Source organism: Prionailurus bengalensis, chromosome B3 (genome assembly GCF_016509475.1).
Source record: "Prionailurus bengalensis isolate Pbe53 chromosome B3, Fcat_Pben_1.1_paternal_pri, whole genome shotgun sequence".
NCBI lineage: Eukaryota > Metazoa > Chordata > Mammalia > Carnivora > Felidae > Prionailurus > Prionailurus bengalensis.
Window position 1 is genome coordinate 116,865,843 of NC_057355.1, and position 15,587 is coordinate 116,881,429.

General features: G+C 48.5%; 1 protein-coding gene across 1 annotated transcript in view; it reads left to right on the forward strand.

The window, feature by feature from the left end:
* Positions 1 to 588: 588 nt before the first annotated feature.
* The window catches only part of TTC9 (tetratricopeptide repeat domain 9), a 33,692-nt gene continuing 18,693 nt past the window's right edge, over positions 589 to 15,587 (forward strand). The window contains exon 1 of the mRNA XM_043556478.1: positions 589 to 1,024. Within this exon, the coding sequence (XP_043412413.1) occupies positions 604 to 1,024 (421 nt within the window). The 5' untranslated portion in view covers positions 589 to 603. The remainder of the gene's footprint in view (positions 1,025 to 15,587) is intronic.

Consider the following 15,587-nt stretch of genomic DNA (forward strand, 5'->3'; position numbering starts at 1 on the left):
CACACGCGCGCGCGCGCGCGCACACACACACACACACACATACACACACACACACACACACACACACACACACTCTCTCTCTCTCCTTCCCCCATCGGTCTCTTGCAGACAAGGCGCGTCTCCGAGGGTTGGGTTGAATGGGAGAGAACGGGGCCGTCTTTGTCATTAATCCTCCCCTCCTTCGGGCGAGCCAAGCTTCTTCCGGGTCAGCGACAATCACCGCCACCCCAATCAGGCCCGCGGTCCCCCATCCCGCTAGTCCCGTGCGCGCGAGGGCCAGGTCGCCACCGCCCGCAGGTTGCGGGAGGGGAGGAGGGCGAGGAGGAGGAGGAGGAGGAGGAGGGCGGGCGGCGCGGGAGAGGGGGAGGGAAGGAGGGAGGGAGGGGACGGCAATCCGAGGAGGAGGAGGAGGAGGAGAGAGCAGCCTCCCGCAGCTGGCGAGGAGAATGGGAGTGCGGGGCGCCAGACCGCCGCGGGGTGTCACGGCCGCGGCCGAGCTCGGCAGGCGCGGAGCAGGCGCCCGCCGCTTTTAAAGCCGGGAGGGCGCGGCGGCGGCGGCGGCGGGCGGATCGCGGCGCGCGCGGGGCGCCGGGCGGCGGCCGGATGGAGAGGAAGGGCTCGGCGGCCGCGGCCAAGGGGAACCCGAGCCCGCCCGCGGCTGGCGAGGCGCAGCGGCCGCCGCCGCCACTGTGCGTCCCGGGCGGTGGTGGCGGCGGCGGCGGCGGCGGGGTCCCGACGCGCGGCCAGGTTGGGGCGGCGGCCGAGCCCGCCGAGTTCATCCGGCGGGCGCACGAGTTCAAGAGCCAAGGGGCGCAGTGCTACAAGGACAAGAAATTCCGCGAAGCCATAGGCAAATACCACAGGGCGTTGCTGGAGCTGAAGGGGCTGCTGCCGGCGCCCGCGGAGCAGGAGCGGGACTCGCGCGCGGCCTCCCCGGCAGGGGCCCCCAACCCCGGCCGCCTCTCGGAGGAGCAGAGCAAGACGGTGGAAGCCATCGAGATCGACTGCTACAACAGCCTGGCAGGTGAGCTGCGCCGCGCCCGCGCCCCTCCTCCCCTGCCCGTCCGCCCCCCGCCCGGCGCCGGGCGCAGGGGCCCCCCCATCGGCTCTCGGGTCCGAGCCTACCGCTGCGGCGCGCCCGCGCTGCCCGCTTCCCCGCTGGCACCGTGCTACTCCGGGAAGGAGAACCCGGGAGGGGGGCGCTTTGGAAAAAGTGACTTTTAGGATTATACCGTCCAAAACTCGTTGTCATCCCGCGTCCCTTCCCCCTCGTCCGTCGTAAATCTCACCTAAAAATAACTGGACACACAGAAGGGGACCCAGCTGGCCTGGTGGCGATCGCTGCTGCTACCGCTCACCAGTGGACCTGGGTCCAAATGCGGGAAGTGGCGCCCAGGGTGGGCACCCGCACCCACCGCATGCCCAGTGGCTGGCCTCCTCGGGTATCATTGGCACCAGAGCTCGCCCTCACCTTGCCCTCAACTGACCGCATCCCAAAGGCTAAGGTCCTTCCCCAAGTTCCCTTGGCCTCAGTAGCAAAGGGCAGTTTGCCCCGAGCCTTCAGCATCTTGAGCAAAATGGATTCCAAAATGCCACTTTCTTCTCTCTCAGCTCTGCTGGGGCCCCCGGTTGCCAGGTGAAGAGAGCGATCTCAAAGGGAAGCTAGTTCATGGTTGAGCTTGAGCTGTGTGTAACATCCTCCCTCCCTGTAGCGCTGGTCCTCTCCCCAGCTGGCTGCTGGGCCTGATTTGAAAAAAGGGGACCCTTCTGTTGGGATGAGAAGGCGAGATATACATTCCAGAGTTCACTTTGGGGATTTAGGTCAAAGTCAGACATTTTTAAAAATTTAACTTTGGCACAGGAAAATGTAAAACCTCACAAACAACAACAACAAAAACAAAAGGAAGAGTCTGGGTCTTTCCAGGGCCTTCCTGTGAGAAGGTGGGAGATGTTGGCAGACGCGATGACTTTATATTTGAAAGGCACTCTCTACTCCTCTCTCACCCCATTTGATGGGATTTGGGCATGGTCCAGCTCCTCTGGCCAAGTAAAAGGCCATTCCTCCTAGTTCCTAACCCTTGAAGTTGCCTAAAACTAGCTCCGGACAGTTGGAGCAGAGTCACTTTGAGAGAGTGACTGGGTGTGGCTGGGGATGGTGGATGTGTCTGGGGTGCAGGCGGTCGGGGCATGAAAAAAACCTGGCAGTGATTCTGCTCTGTTCCCTTTGAGGTTGCTAGTGCCAGCCTGCCTCTGTCTTCCCGTGATGCCATGTCCAGGGTCATCCCGACCCAGGCAAAACCCAGCCACTTTATGAATTGTAGTTTGCAAATGTAAAGGATTAATAGACTGGTGGTAGTAGCAGCTGTAAAAATGGTGGTGCTAACAATGATGGCGGCAGATAAAGTAGTGGTATAGCCAGATGGACTATCTTGGTCCATCATAACGTACAGCTTGATTCTCTTTATTTCCTGTAAGTCTCTGGCATCCTTGCTTCCGCCTGATGAATAGTTAAAGGGCAGAGTGGCCGTGGGTGGAGGAAGAGGCACTCTGGATCACTAATGCGGCGGTTTCAGAGTGGTAATGGAGCCTTAATATTTAGTGTTGTCCATGGGCATTCTAGGCTTGCCCCTCACCCCACGCTTTTGGCTGCTGGCCTGTGGCTAGGACTGCCCATCTCCTACCACAGAAGTGGTTACATTTCCCTGGTGAAACCAAAGACGTGTCCTGGGTGTCCTGGGTCAGGCGAGCCCAGTCAGGGTGGGGCTCAGGTCCCGCCAGCTTCTCCCCACCCTCCCCACCCCCCCCCCCCACGCCCCAGGCACTTTGGAAAACTTCTGTGGTGGGAGAACGGGGAGTACAGGAGCCGATTTCCCCACTGCTGCCTTCTCCAGCACTCACCACTCTTCATATTAATACTTTATTGTGTGCACTGCGCTGGGCACTTCACGCACAATGTGCTTTTTAATTTTTTTTTTTTAATGTTTATTTATCTTAGGGAGAGAGAGGGAGACAGAGAGAGACAGGGCGCGAGTGGAGAGGGGCAGAGAGAAAGAGAGACCTACAGAATCCGAAGCAGGCGCCAGGCTCTGAGCTATCAGCACAGAGCCCTACTCGGGGGGCTCAAACTCACGGACTACGAGATCATGACCTGAGCCCAAGTCGGACAGCTAACCGGCTGAGCCACCCAGACACTCCAATGCACTTTTTAATCTTTACACCAACTTGCTAAGAGATTGTAGAGAAACAAAACAAAACAAAACAAAAAACAACGCAAGGTTCCAGAGCCATTCAAGTTCAAAATCAATGTTCTTGTCATCACACCTTGATGCACAAAGTCAGTGTCTCTAGGCCTCTGTCTCCCTGAATCCAGGGTCAGGTGGGCTTTAGAGCCCTACCCTTGAAAAATTCTGTTTGGAGATCTGAGCCCTGGTAACCAGGAGGAAGTAGAAATACAGTACCTTAATTCAAAAACCTGATAGGGCTATTTCTAAATATTTTCAAGTTTTAATGAAAAAGAAAAGAAAAGTAATTATAAGCTGAGCAGTCGTGTCAAAGCCAAAATCTGTATACTGTATAGAAAATTCAGCTGGGAGAGGGGATCCTGGAAGTCACCTGGAGAGGGAGAAGCCTGATGTTGGTTTCCTTTGGGATAATGCATTAAATCTGTTACTACGATCTCAGAAATTCTAGCTAATAGGAAAGTATCCTTTCTTGTCAGATTACAAAAGTAATACGTACCTATAAAGTGTTTTTTTCTTTTAGAAAATATCAAAAAGTTTAAAGAAGAAAATACAAAATTACCTTTAATCCCACCACCTAAAGGCATTCCTTGTGATGTATTTTCTCCCTGTGTTTTTTTTCCTACACATAAACATAAACTGCTCGCAAAGCAAGGACCTCCTGTATCTCCTGCTTTTATTTCCACTTACCATTATGCCAGGAACACTGTTAACGTTTCATTAAAATCTTGTTGTGAAGATTGTTCGAAATGGGTACATGAACATTTTAAGTGTGGGCTTACAATTATCATCGGATGGCAAGAGAAGAAAAGATCACTGTTATTGTTGTCAGTGACCACAACAGTGCAGTGTCGCCCATAATGTACCCTGTCCCCCTCACGCCTGCTAATAGGAAGGAGACAGCAGCTGCACATTCTTTCTGGCAGAAAGGCAACTGACCCTTCCATCTGGGCCACAGTGCCTGCTGAGTGGCCCAGCCAGCTCCTGGTGGAAGCAGCCTGAAGATGTTCGTGCCCACAAGGATCTGTCCTCCTATGATGTCCTATGGACATCAGCTGTCCATAGAGGGAGATGTTTGGGATTTGGAAGGAACTTGGACTAGCCCAGAAGTACCTAGAGGATTAGGCTCTGTTGCCGAGGGCATCTTCGCACCAAATAAAATGCTGTGGTGAGGCTTCTGGAGAAAACTTAGGTCTGATGAACCCTGGTACTCTTCATGGAAGGCTCTAAGAGAATAACAAGAGGGCAGCCAGAATGTGCTAAGAAATGCTAGTCTAAAAATCCACTTAGATGACTCGAGGAGGTCGCATGAAGGGTGTGAGAGCAGTTATCAACGTGCCCATAGTTGTGGTCCATTCTGGCTTGGAGTCCCTCCTGATTAGGAGGGATCTGGCCAGTGCCTCAAGACCCCTGGATTTGATTTTACCTGTCTTATTCTTCAAGGAATTAAAAAAAAAAAAAAAAAAAAAAAAGATGGGAAGCATCCTGTTCTTTCAGAATTTCAAATGACTTTGACACAGTGATTGAAAAGATCTTCTGACCTGCCTGGGGAGATACAGGAATCTAATCCTTACCAAAGCTGCCAAGGAAGCCTGTGTTGGCCTGGTGATCGACTCCTGTTGACCTTGAACAAGACACAAGACTCCCCTGGGGCCTTGGAATGTTTTGTGCAGAATCTCTTGAAAGGCAGGGCCTTTAGTTCTACATGATTCCTGTGGGGCTGTGGTGGCCCCAGCCGGGGTGTGATCAAAAGGTTGCAACATGTAATGACTTTGTTGGTATTTTCAAATGATATTCGAGACTCAAATGCCAGTGGTAAAGATGCGTGCCAACAGGCCATGGCATTGGATCTGAAGGCTAGATGAGAGTCAGCTTGTGCCTCTGTCACTGGCATACCCTGGGACTTTGGTTAAGCCCATACCATGTCATTTTACCCATTTTCCCATCGATTTAGAGCTATGTTTCAGAGGGGTTTTTAATTTTTTTTATTTTACCAAAGGGACAGATAATATCCACTGATCCCAACTGAAGCCCCAGGACAGGGGTGTGACAAGGCCTAGAGGAGTCACACTGGGTAAAGGCCTGGGATGGACGTGCCTTAAAGCCACGGGACCAGAGCTGGCTACATAATTTATGGCGCCTAGTGCAAAATGAAAATGTGGAACTCCTTCTTCCAGAAGCAGGGAGAAAGTATCATTAAAGGTGTTAAGAGATAAAGCTTTTTTCTTACTTTCAGGATCTGTCTTTCTCTCTCTGTTGACTTGACATGGTGCTTTTATTTGCTATTTAATGTCATTATAAGAAAGTTGAAATTTTAAATTATTGGCGTGAATGTCACTGTTCATCTTTATATTGTGCGATGCTAGTTTTAAGTGCAAATGTGAAAGCACTTACGTTGTGCGTGAAATCACATAAATTACACAATTCACATTTTGTAGCTTATACAGGCATATGTAGTTTCTTCTTGCTAGAACAGTGGAGATGCTGACAAAACAAAATCAACTGGCTTTATTTCATTTCTTTGTATGCATTCTTTTTTTTTTAATGCTTTTTTTCTAAGATTATTATTTTTTCTTTGGAGAGAGAGAAAACGATCTGGGGAGCGGGGCAGAGGGAGAGGGAGAGAGAACCCTAAGGAGGCTCCGAACTCAGTGGGGAGCCTGACTTGGAGCTTGATCCCACGACCTTGGGATCCCGACCTGAGCTGAAATCCAGAGTCAGATGCTCAACCGACTGAGCCACCCAGGCACCCCTCTTTATTTATATGCATTCATCATGTGTGCACTTTCCACCAAGTTTGGCTTTCTACTGACTAGGGAAAGGAACAGGGACTATTCCCTACTCTTACCCTACTCTTTGCTTCTGTGTCATCACTTTCAGCACAAGTGGTTGGCTAGCATCCAGGGAAGTGACATAAGTAAGAGAGGATATGAGGGGACTTGAGGTCATTTGTGCTTCTCACTGCTTTCTTTCTGCATGTGTAGCAATTTCTGGGTTGAATGAGAAGCATACCTCTTGGGGCTGTTAGCTGGTCTGCCTGCTGACTTAGTTACATCCCTGACAGTCTTACCTTGTACTCGAGCTGGGTCTTGACGAACTCTTACGCGCTGTGGGCCTGCTGGAATTCTGTGCTCATGGGGCATCATGACTGCTCTATGCAAGTGGGGCTGCAAAGAATGGCTGTGCCTGTCTCCTCTGCTCCCGTTTGTGCTTCATTCCCATCGAACTTCACTTACAAAACACAACTCCAAAGATGAAGTTGTTAGGAATTTCCAGGAAGCAACAGCAGAGCATTAAGCCCAGTGCAGGACCCTTCTGAGCACAAGTCCTGTGTGATTGCATGAGTCACCCACCCTTGAAACCCCCTTCAGTGGAATACCAGAAATGACTGACTGGGTGGAAACATTCTAAGGTGGACAAAATTAGATCTAGACTCTGAGGCAGGTTGTAAGACAAAGGGCACTCAACAGAAATTGATGTGGAGCCAGAGAACCAAATATAAAGATGGATGGATTACAAATGCAAGAATTCAGTGGTAAAAAGGGAGATGATGAGCTAGAGTCAACGTGTACCTCAGTAGCCAGAAGATGAGTTTTGGGGTTAAGGATTGGTCAAAGGAAGGGGAAAAAAGAGGGGTTTCATGCTGAGATGCTCAGCCTAGAGCTTGCCATCTGGAAAGGAGAGCTTGACTGGCCAAGCCGTCGCTGGTCCGAAGCTGTTCCTTGGGCAGCATCTTTGCCAATAAATCTTTGCCTGTAAATGTGGCTTCTAAGATCGTGTTCCAGGAGAAGATGGGAGAATTGAAACTTGTAGGATGCTTTCAAGGAAAGAACATTCTGAATGTAGACTTTGGGCTGAGTTTCAAGAGTGGATTCTGGGGGCACCTGGGTGGCTCAATCGGTTAAGTGTCTGACTTTGGCTCAGGTCATGACCTCATGGTTCGTGAGTTCGAGCCCTGCGTCAGGCTCTCTGCTTCAGATCCTCTGTCCCCCCTCTCTCTGCCCTTCCCCGTGTTCTCTCTCTCTCTTTCAAAAATAAATAAACATTTAAAAAATAAAAATAAAATAAAGTAGATTCTGAAGGTCCTCAGTTTACCAGCAAGGGAAATGAGTTGGGTGGCTTTTCGCCGGAAACTCTTTAGGACACCTTAAAGTCAAAGTCCCTACAGCAAAAATACATGGGAGTGTCCCATCCAAGGCAAGGGGACTCAGCTGCAGTGAGGACAGGAAGGCCAAGAACTGGAGCATCCAAAAGTTGCTACAGGAGCTTTACAAGTTGTGAGTGATCTCCAGATGAGATATTCCCTTCCTACAGCCTATCTCTTTCACCACCAGCCTATGTCTACTCCAAATAGCTTGGATAAAAACGAAGTGTTTCAACCAACCCGCCATCAACTTCCTGTTTCCCCAGTGACTTTGGGAAGTCAGATGTTCATGTTGGGAACAGAGTTTTCCATTTTCACCAAAATGGTTAGTCCTGCTCCAACTACATAGCCACAACCTCTAGCACTGACAGTGGTACCAGACATAAAAAAGCCAAAGATAATGCTACAAAAGATGAAAGGAGTTTAGCCTTCTTGCTGGTATTCACATGACCTTGAAATCATTCATTAGCAATGTAAAACTCATTCCCTTTCTCTTATACATAGACATTTTCATGTCAGCAATAAAATGATGCCAATGTCTAGTAGGATCCAAACCAACACTTCCTAAATATTTTTGAAAACGAAGCAGGATGTGTAGTGCCAAGGAAGGTTGACTTGAACTAAAAGCATCTCAAGTTGAAATGTATCCAAGTGGACCTTCCCTTCCCTTTCTGCCAAAAGGACATTCAAAGAGTACTCAAGGGACATCTGGGTGGCTCTGGCGGTTAAGCGTCTGACTCTTGATCTCAGCTGAGGTCTTGACCTCAGGTTGTGAGTTCAAGCCTGGCGTTGAGCTCCCTGCTGGGTGTGAAGCCTACTATGAATGAATGGATGCACGAACGAACGAATGAATGAATCAATAAAATAGCGCTCAAGTTACAGACAAGGTTTACATGGAGGAAGCTCATAGGGCAAATGTTTCCCTTCCATGGTGTTTCTGTATATAAAGAACAAAAATTGAGAAGCGGTGCTAACTAGCTATCTTGAGAGTTATGTAAAATCAGAATTATGATTTTAGATTTGGTTTGGGACCCCAAACCTTACTTACGTGTGTGGATTCCCTTGTCAGCCTGACCAACCTGGCATCTAGTATAAACTTAGGTACTTCCAACAATAGAGATACTCACCACCACCACAAAATAACAACTACAATAATAAAATTTTAGTAACAATCATGGAGCTAAAGACTACCATGACAAGCCCAATTCCTAGCACCAGGTTGATGTGTTAAGAATGTGTTTGAGGGACGCCCTGGCGGCTCAGTCAGTTAAGTGATTGACTCTTGATTTTGGCTCAAGTCAGGATCTCATGGTAGTGAGATCAAGCCCCGTGGCAGGCTCTGCACTGGGTGTGGAACCTGCTTGGGATTCTCTCACTCCCTATGCCCCCCCTCACCCCGCTCAAGTGCACACGTGTGCACTCACTCTGTCTCTCTCTCTCTCTCTCTCTCTCTCTCAAAAAACAAAAAAAGAGAATGTGTATGAAATAAGTGACAATGCTTATTCCAGTAGCTGTCTCATATTAAGGATACAGTAAATTCAATCATTCCATTAATATTAATTGAGCATTTAATATGTACTAGACCCAGGGCGTGGGGCCTGAGTATACAGGAATAAACATGAAGGACAGGGTCCTCCACCTTGTGTGTGTGTGTGTGTGTGTGTATGTGTGTGTATACCACCTACATGTATATAAACATATATAAATTACATATAATTTACACATTTATAAGTATACTTATATGTTTTTAATATATATATTTTCATTTGATCTGCCTTTGTGAGACAGAAAACTTAAACTTGGAATAGCTACGTCACTTATCTGTGGTCACATAGTAGTATGTGGCAAGCTGGGGTTTCTCATCTGCCACTCTGTAATTCCAAAGCCCATAGTCCTAACTGTTCACCTCACAGCCTCCATTTTTAGGAGTTTCTTCCTTAACTACTAAAATTTGTCTCCTTGAAATCCATCCATATTCTGTCTATCCTTGGAGGCAACATAGACATCTCACATAGACTACATCTCTTCACCTTTGTAGTAAGGACAAGCCTTGGCATTTAAAAAAAACATTTTTTTAAACGTTTATTTATTTTTGAGACAGAGAGAGACAGAGCATGAACGGGGGAGGGTCAGAGAGAGAGGGAGACACAGAATCTGAAGCTGTCAGCACAGAGCCCGACGCGGGGCTCAAACTCACGGACCGTGAGATCATGTCCTGAGCCGAAGTTGGATGCTTAACCGACTGAGCCACCCCGGCGCCACAAGCCTTGGCATTTTTTTTTTAAATTTTTTTTTTCAACGTTTATTTATTTTTGGGACAGAGAGAGACAGAGCATCAACGGGGGAGGGGCAGAGAGAGAGGGAGACACAGAATCGGAGACAGGCTCCAGGCTCCGAGCCATCAGCCCAGAGCCCGACGCGGGGCTCGAACTCCCGGACCGCGAGATCGTGACCTGGCTGAAGTCGGACGCTTAACCGACTGCGCCACCCAGGCGCCCAGAGCCTTGGCATTTTTAAGGCAACTCACTTGCTCATCTTCCAGTCTTATGTTCTGTAGGTCAAACATCCTTTTGTTGTGATTGTGCCTTCTGTGATTAGGATTCCCATTCCATGACCATCCTGGGTGGTGAAGAGGCAAGTGGCCTGCATTCTGTAACCAGGTCAGAATTTCCCTGGGTCTTTTGTCATTAGGAAGATGACCTGAATTTGTATGGACAGAGAGGTGTGAGGAGCCAGTGAAGCATAATTTCCAGTGAGCCTAAAGACTGCAGAAGCCCTACCCATACGTCCTCCCCTTTTCTGTCCCCCTTGCTCCAGTTAGGAGGTCCTGAGAAATTTAAGTGGAAGGGTTAAGAGCGGAAACTCATTTCAGCCATTACCGTCTCAGTAATCACTTTGCGGACACAGTGAGAAATGACCCACTAGATGAATAGCATCTGGAATTATCCAAATGCATTACTCTAGACCTGGTCAGTTTTAATGTCATGAGAGGGATGATACCATCTTTTTAAAATATGTTTCAGTTTTAGTACCGAGTGAGGTTGGCCATGTATTATTTATTCCGTGCAGTGTGGGGCATTTGCAATCCTAGCACCCCGGAAAGTACTATTTGTTTTTTGGTTAGTGTCTTTATGATCGGCTGGTACTAGGTTCTGACCTTGTGGGTCCAAATGTCATCTCCCAAGAAACAAAATCAAAGAAGCCCCAAAGCCAGCACTAAGGAGACCAGCTGGCCCTGGGTCTAGTGCAACACTAACTGAGGTAGACCTGCATGACAGCTGGGGGCACATTCGCCACATATGTGAACTTAACCTGTTCACAAAATCCCTGACCTTGATTTTCCTCACTTATTAAATGGGTATGGTCAGGCCGGCTTGACTCACAAGGTGAGGGCGAGGAGCAAGAAGATAATGTACGTGAATGTGCTTCCTAGCCTACAAAGTATTAGAAGTGTAAATTGTCGTTTTAAGTGATATAAATTCGTCCTGAACGTTAGCAATGTGCCTCTGGTGTTGAGGAAGGGACGGCGTGTGTACTCAATGCTCCAGATTCTTATTTGGCCCCTGAGTCTCAGAAATCCTGACCACCTGTATTGGTAGCTCAGACGCAGCAGACTGAGTATTGGAAGGAAACTCACTCATTCATTGAATCTTTACTGTTCACCATGCAAATCGAAATCTTCTCTGTTCTTCTCCAAACATGGCACGGGGGCAGTGGGAACTAGGGTTGTAGTCTAGGGTCTGCTGCTCACTTGCTCCGTGACTGTGGACAAGTCACAGCACTCTAAGCCTCCGTTTCCCCAAATGTAAACAGTGGGGGTTGGGCCAGTGCCCTCACAAGTGCTGGACTGTCTAGGATTTTGAAGGCCTTTCGGCGACTCCCCCCACCCATGTCCCAGCCTCTCTTTCTGGGAGCAGATTTAGGAAAGAGACAAGAAACAAGCTCTCTTTTATTCTAGTTTACTGGTATGTGCTGACAAATAGCCACGAAAAGATCTCAACTAAGATTTCCAAGGCAACCCTTGCAAATATGGGAGTAAACCGAAATAAGGGACCTCACAGCCTCCCAGGATGATAGAGTCAGACAGAGGGTCTCTGCCAGAAACCAGGGTAAGTGTTGGAAGCCTATTTAAAATGCCATCTGGCCCCTGGACTCTTAATGGATGTCACAAAATATCACCTGTTACTGCTCTATCTTCCCAGATTATTTCAAAATTCAGACTTCGATTTGGAGCAGGCAACAGTTGCTGGCTAAGTTAATAGTGTCTCAGACAGTTGCTGCCCTTGGCCCAAAGCTAAAGATCCCTCAGGAGTCTGGGGTACAGCCAAGCATTTGGGGATATGGTTCTGGGCCTCATGCTCACCCTGAGTCAGAGATGAGCTCCTTGCTCAAATGGATCTGCACCCTCAGGCTGTGGAGGCCGCTGGGTCATTGGGAACTCGTGTAGACTCTTCTTTACGCCATGATAGGGAAGAAGGGCTGTAGCCCTGTGTGTGCCAATGAGGATGGGAGGGAAGAGAGAGAACACAGAGGGACAGACACAGGGCAGTGTGGCCTCATGGGAGAGAACTTTACTTAGTATGACAGGATCTAGGTTTGAATCCTGACTTCCTGTGGACTCCTCCATTAACCCCTGGCGGGTCCTGACCTCTCTGAGCTTGTTTCCTTTATAGTATGGGAGTGATAATATGCACCACACAGGACTGTGATGGTGATTGAGATGAAATGACACAGCAGGCATCATTAATAAATGATGGCTTGTGTAAATCTAACCCCTACTCTGGTAGGGACCAGGACGGGAAAGTATGTGAGATGGGAGGGACAAAGGACCCTGCAAAGGAGGTTATGGGGGCGTATGGGAAACAAGTGAGCAAACAGAAGAGGTCAAAAGAGAGGTCAGTGGCTTTAGGGCAGGGGAAGTGACCAAGGTTTAAACTAATAGCCTTCAGTGTGGGTGTTTCGAACCTGGTGCGTTCCTGGGCCCAGAAGGCTGAGTGAACAGGTAACCCATCAGGCTTCCTCTGAAGGGCAGCAGAGCCAGAAGCAAGGGCCGCTGGGACATGGGGTCTGTGCCTACTTGCAGCTTCTCGGGATACAGGTTGGTCCAGGAGACAGAAACTGCTGGGCTCTAGGCAGACGTGTTTCGGCATGAAACCATATCGGCAAATAAGGTTCGGTTAGAGTCCATTCTCTGCCATTTTCCATCCTCTACCTCAGGATCCTCTGACCGTCTCTTTGAACTGAATGAGTCGGGTTAGAACCTGGGCTCTCTCACAAGTCAGACCAGTTCAGAGTCTGAGAGCAGAGTGTAGGATTTGGCAGGGAGAGAAGACGCATGCTGTGATCAGTTGGGTTCCCTGGGGAGCCTAATGAGCAAGAAAGCTTACTGGCGGGAAGGGGACACGGAGGAAGGCAAGGCCTCCTTGAGAGGAAGACATCGGAAGGAGAGGCTGTGAGGCCGGTAGCCTCAGGCCTGCTCTGTGTGCTCTGTTGTGCCACATGCTGGTGCCAGCTTCCCAAGCTTCCCTCCTGGCGTTCCACGAGGAAGGCCCTTGGCTTGCACAGGCATCTTGAGAGTGAACACACTAGCAGGCGTGTCCCTTGGACTCTCCTGGTAATCCCCCCTTGCAGGCGTGCCTCCGCCATGATGCCCAGGGCCCTCTCATGGCCCCAGGTCTTCCCAAGTCAGGGCCCCGGGAACAGGCAGTGCTTTCCGCTCAGGACACCCTTCAGAAGCCTTCTCTGCACTCTTCTTTGGAGTTCTACCCCTGCTCTCTTTGAAGACATAATGGGCGGAGGTGATTTTTAACATAGTTTTCCAATTACAAAAGTGAAACGCTGTTAATTGTAGAAGATACTGCAAATAAAAGAAATTCAAAGGAGAGGCAACAACTCACTTGTCATCCAGCCATCCTGTCAACTCTTTTCTGGTTGGGTTGATTTCCTCCCAGTCTTTCTTCTGTGTCCATATAAACATATATCAGCTAGCCCACTTCAAGGTCCACCTTTCTCCGGTTTATTTAGGAAGGAAGGGGTTTGTTTTATTTGTGCTGGGGCTACCCCCGGGGACCCCTGACTTCCTTACCCTGTCCCTGCAGGATGCCACTCACTTTCCCCGGGTGTCAGCCAGGGGGCACTTCTTCCCTCTGTGGCCTCTTCCCTTTCACATCCTGTGCTACTACCAACGCATCAGGCTGTACAGTTACCGAAGGTTGCGGGATCCAAAAGGGTTTACATCTCAAAAACTGAATATTCAAAATTCTTTTTCTTTAAAAAAAAATGTTTATTTATTTTGAGAGAGAGAGAAAGAGAGCACGTGCAAGCAGGGGAGAGGCAGAGAGTGAGGGAGAGAGAGAGAATCCCAAGCAGTCTCCACACCATCAGCATGGAGCCCAATGTGGGGCTCGATGTCACGAACCATGAGATCATGACCTGAGCTGAAATCAAGAGTTGGGTGATCAATTGACTGAGCCACCCAGGTGCCCCGACCGCTTAACTTTTTTTTTGGCAGGTTCCAACATCCTACCATGTTCCTCAGATTCTTTTCTCCCCTACAAACCTTCTGTTTCTTAGATTCCCCCACTTTCACATTCAGGTCGTTTCACAGACAGAGCAGTTTGCTCATCTTTTTATCTGCCTTATTTGCCTCCAACTCATCTCTAAGTTTCACCTTACCCACTAGAGCAGTTGGTGAGGGTATTCTTTTTTTTTTTTTTAATGTTTATTTGTTTTGAGAGAGAGAGAGAGAGAGAGAGAGAGAGAGAGAGAGTACAAGGGGAGGGGCAGGGAGAGAGGGAGACACAGAATCTGAACTCCAGAGCTCTGAGCTGTCAGCACAGAGCCCAATGCGGGGCTCGAACCCACGAACCATGAGATCATGATCTGAGCCAAAGTTGGATGCTTAACCAACTGAGCCACCCAGGAGCCCCTGATGAGAGTATTCTAAAAAAAGGATAATTTCTTCCCTAAGAGGAACTCTGATGACTGCTATTGCAAATTCTCCACCTGATACACACACACACACACACACACAGTTATTTTTCACAAGATTCACATTGTACTGCACAAATGTTTACAACCTTTATTTTTCCACCGATGTTTTCCACTAAGAATGTCTTTTCAGTGTCATGAAGTATTTTTCTACAGCATGATTTTAATGTATGTCATGTTCCATTATACCCATGTCCCATTATTTATTTAACCAGTCTTCTACTGGTAGATAGTTTGGTTATTTCCAACACTTTGCTAATATAAACAGTGCTGCCATAGAGAGGCCACAGAAGTGCTCTTTCTGTTACATATGTGCCTGTTAATTAACTTACCCCCAAAATATCTGGTGACATGATGTTTGCACAGGTGCCATGGAAGGATTGTGGGGAAGGCAACAGGAATAGGAGAGAGGATGCTGGGGTCCAAAGGGATGGCAGGCGAGGTCATCAGACCAGGAAAAGCCTTCTTTAAAGTCCAAAAGGAAAATAGGATGGGATTTTGGCTTCTGAGATTTCCCTTCATCCTGGCTCAGAATTCCTGACACTAAGCATGACATGTGTCTTGGCCAGAGCCAGCAAGGTAAACATAATTTCAGGCGATGGGTTTCTTCTATTGCTAGGTATGTACTTATCATCACATTCCAAATGGCCCAGCTGCTCCCCCCACCATTCCCACTTCCAACCCAAGAAAGGGATGTTAATGAAGACTCCAATAAGCATTAATCCTGTTCTACCACCCACTCCTATCCTGTGTGTCTACCACAGTGAGGTCAAGAATGAGAGTTAGGGGCCACAGGGAGATAGCTTGTCAGTATGCCACCATAGCACCTGAGTGGTTCCCTCATGAACAGGGGTATGTGGAAGGCACCAAAAAGCTGAACTGACCTCAGGCTTTGGCATTACACTCTGTTGAGCAGACTCTGACATCTCTTAAAGGACTACCAACATGAGCCTTCAACGTAAAGGATTTTAGATGGGTTTTTCACTTAGCTCTCTCACCTGCCATGTTAACACCTAAGTGCTGGCCAAGAAAGGCTGAAAAAGAAGAGTGTCAGCTCCTTGAAGGTACCAGTGTCTTTTCAACGCTGTCCATTTTCCTTATGAAGCCCTGGGCATAGGCTGTGATGAATCATTTTTAAAAATTCTTTTAATGTTTATTTATTTTTGAGACAGAGAGAGACAGAGCATGAGTGGGGGAAGGGCAGAGAGAGAGGG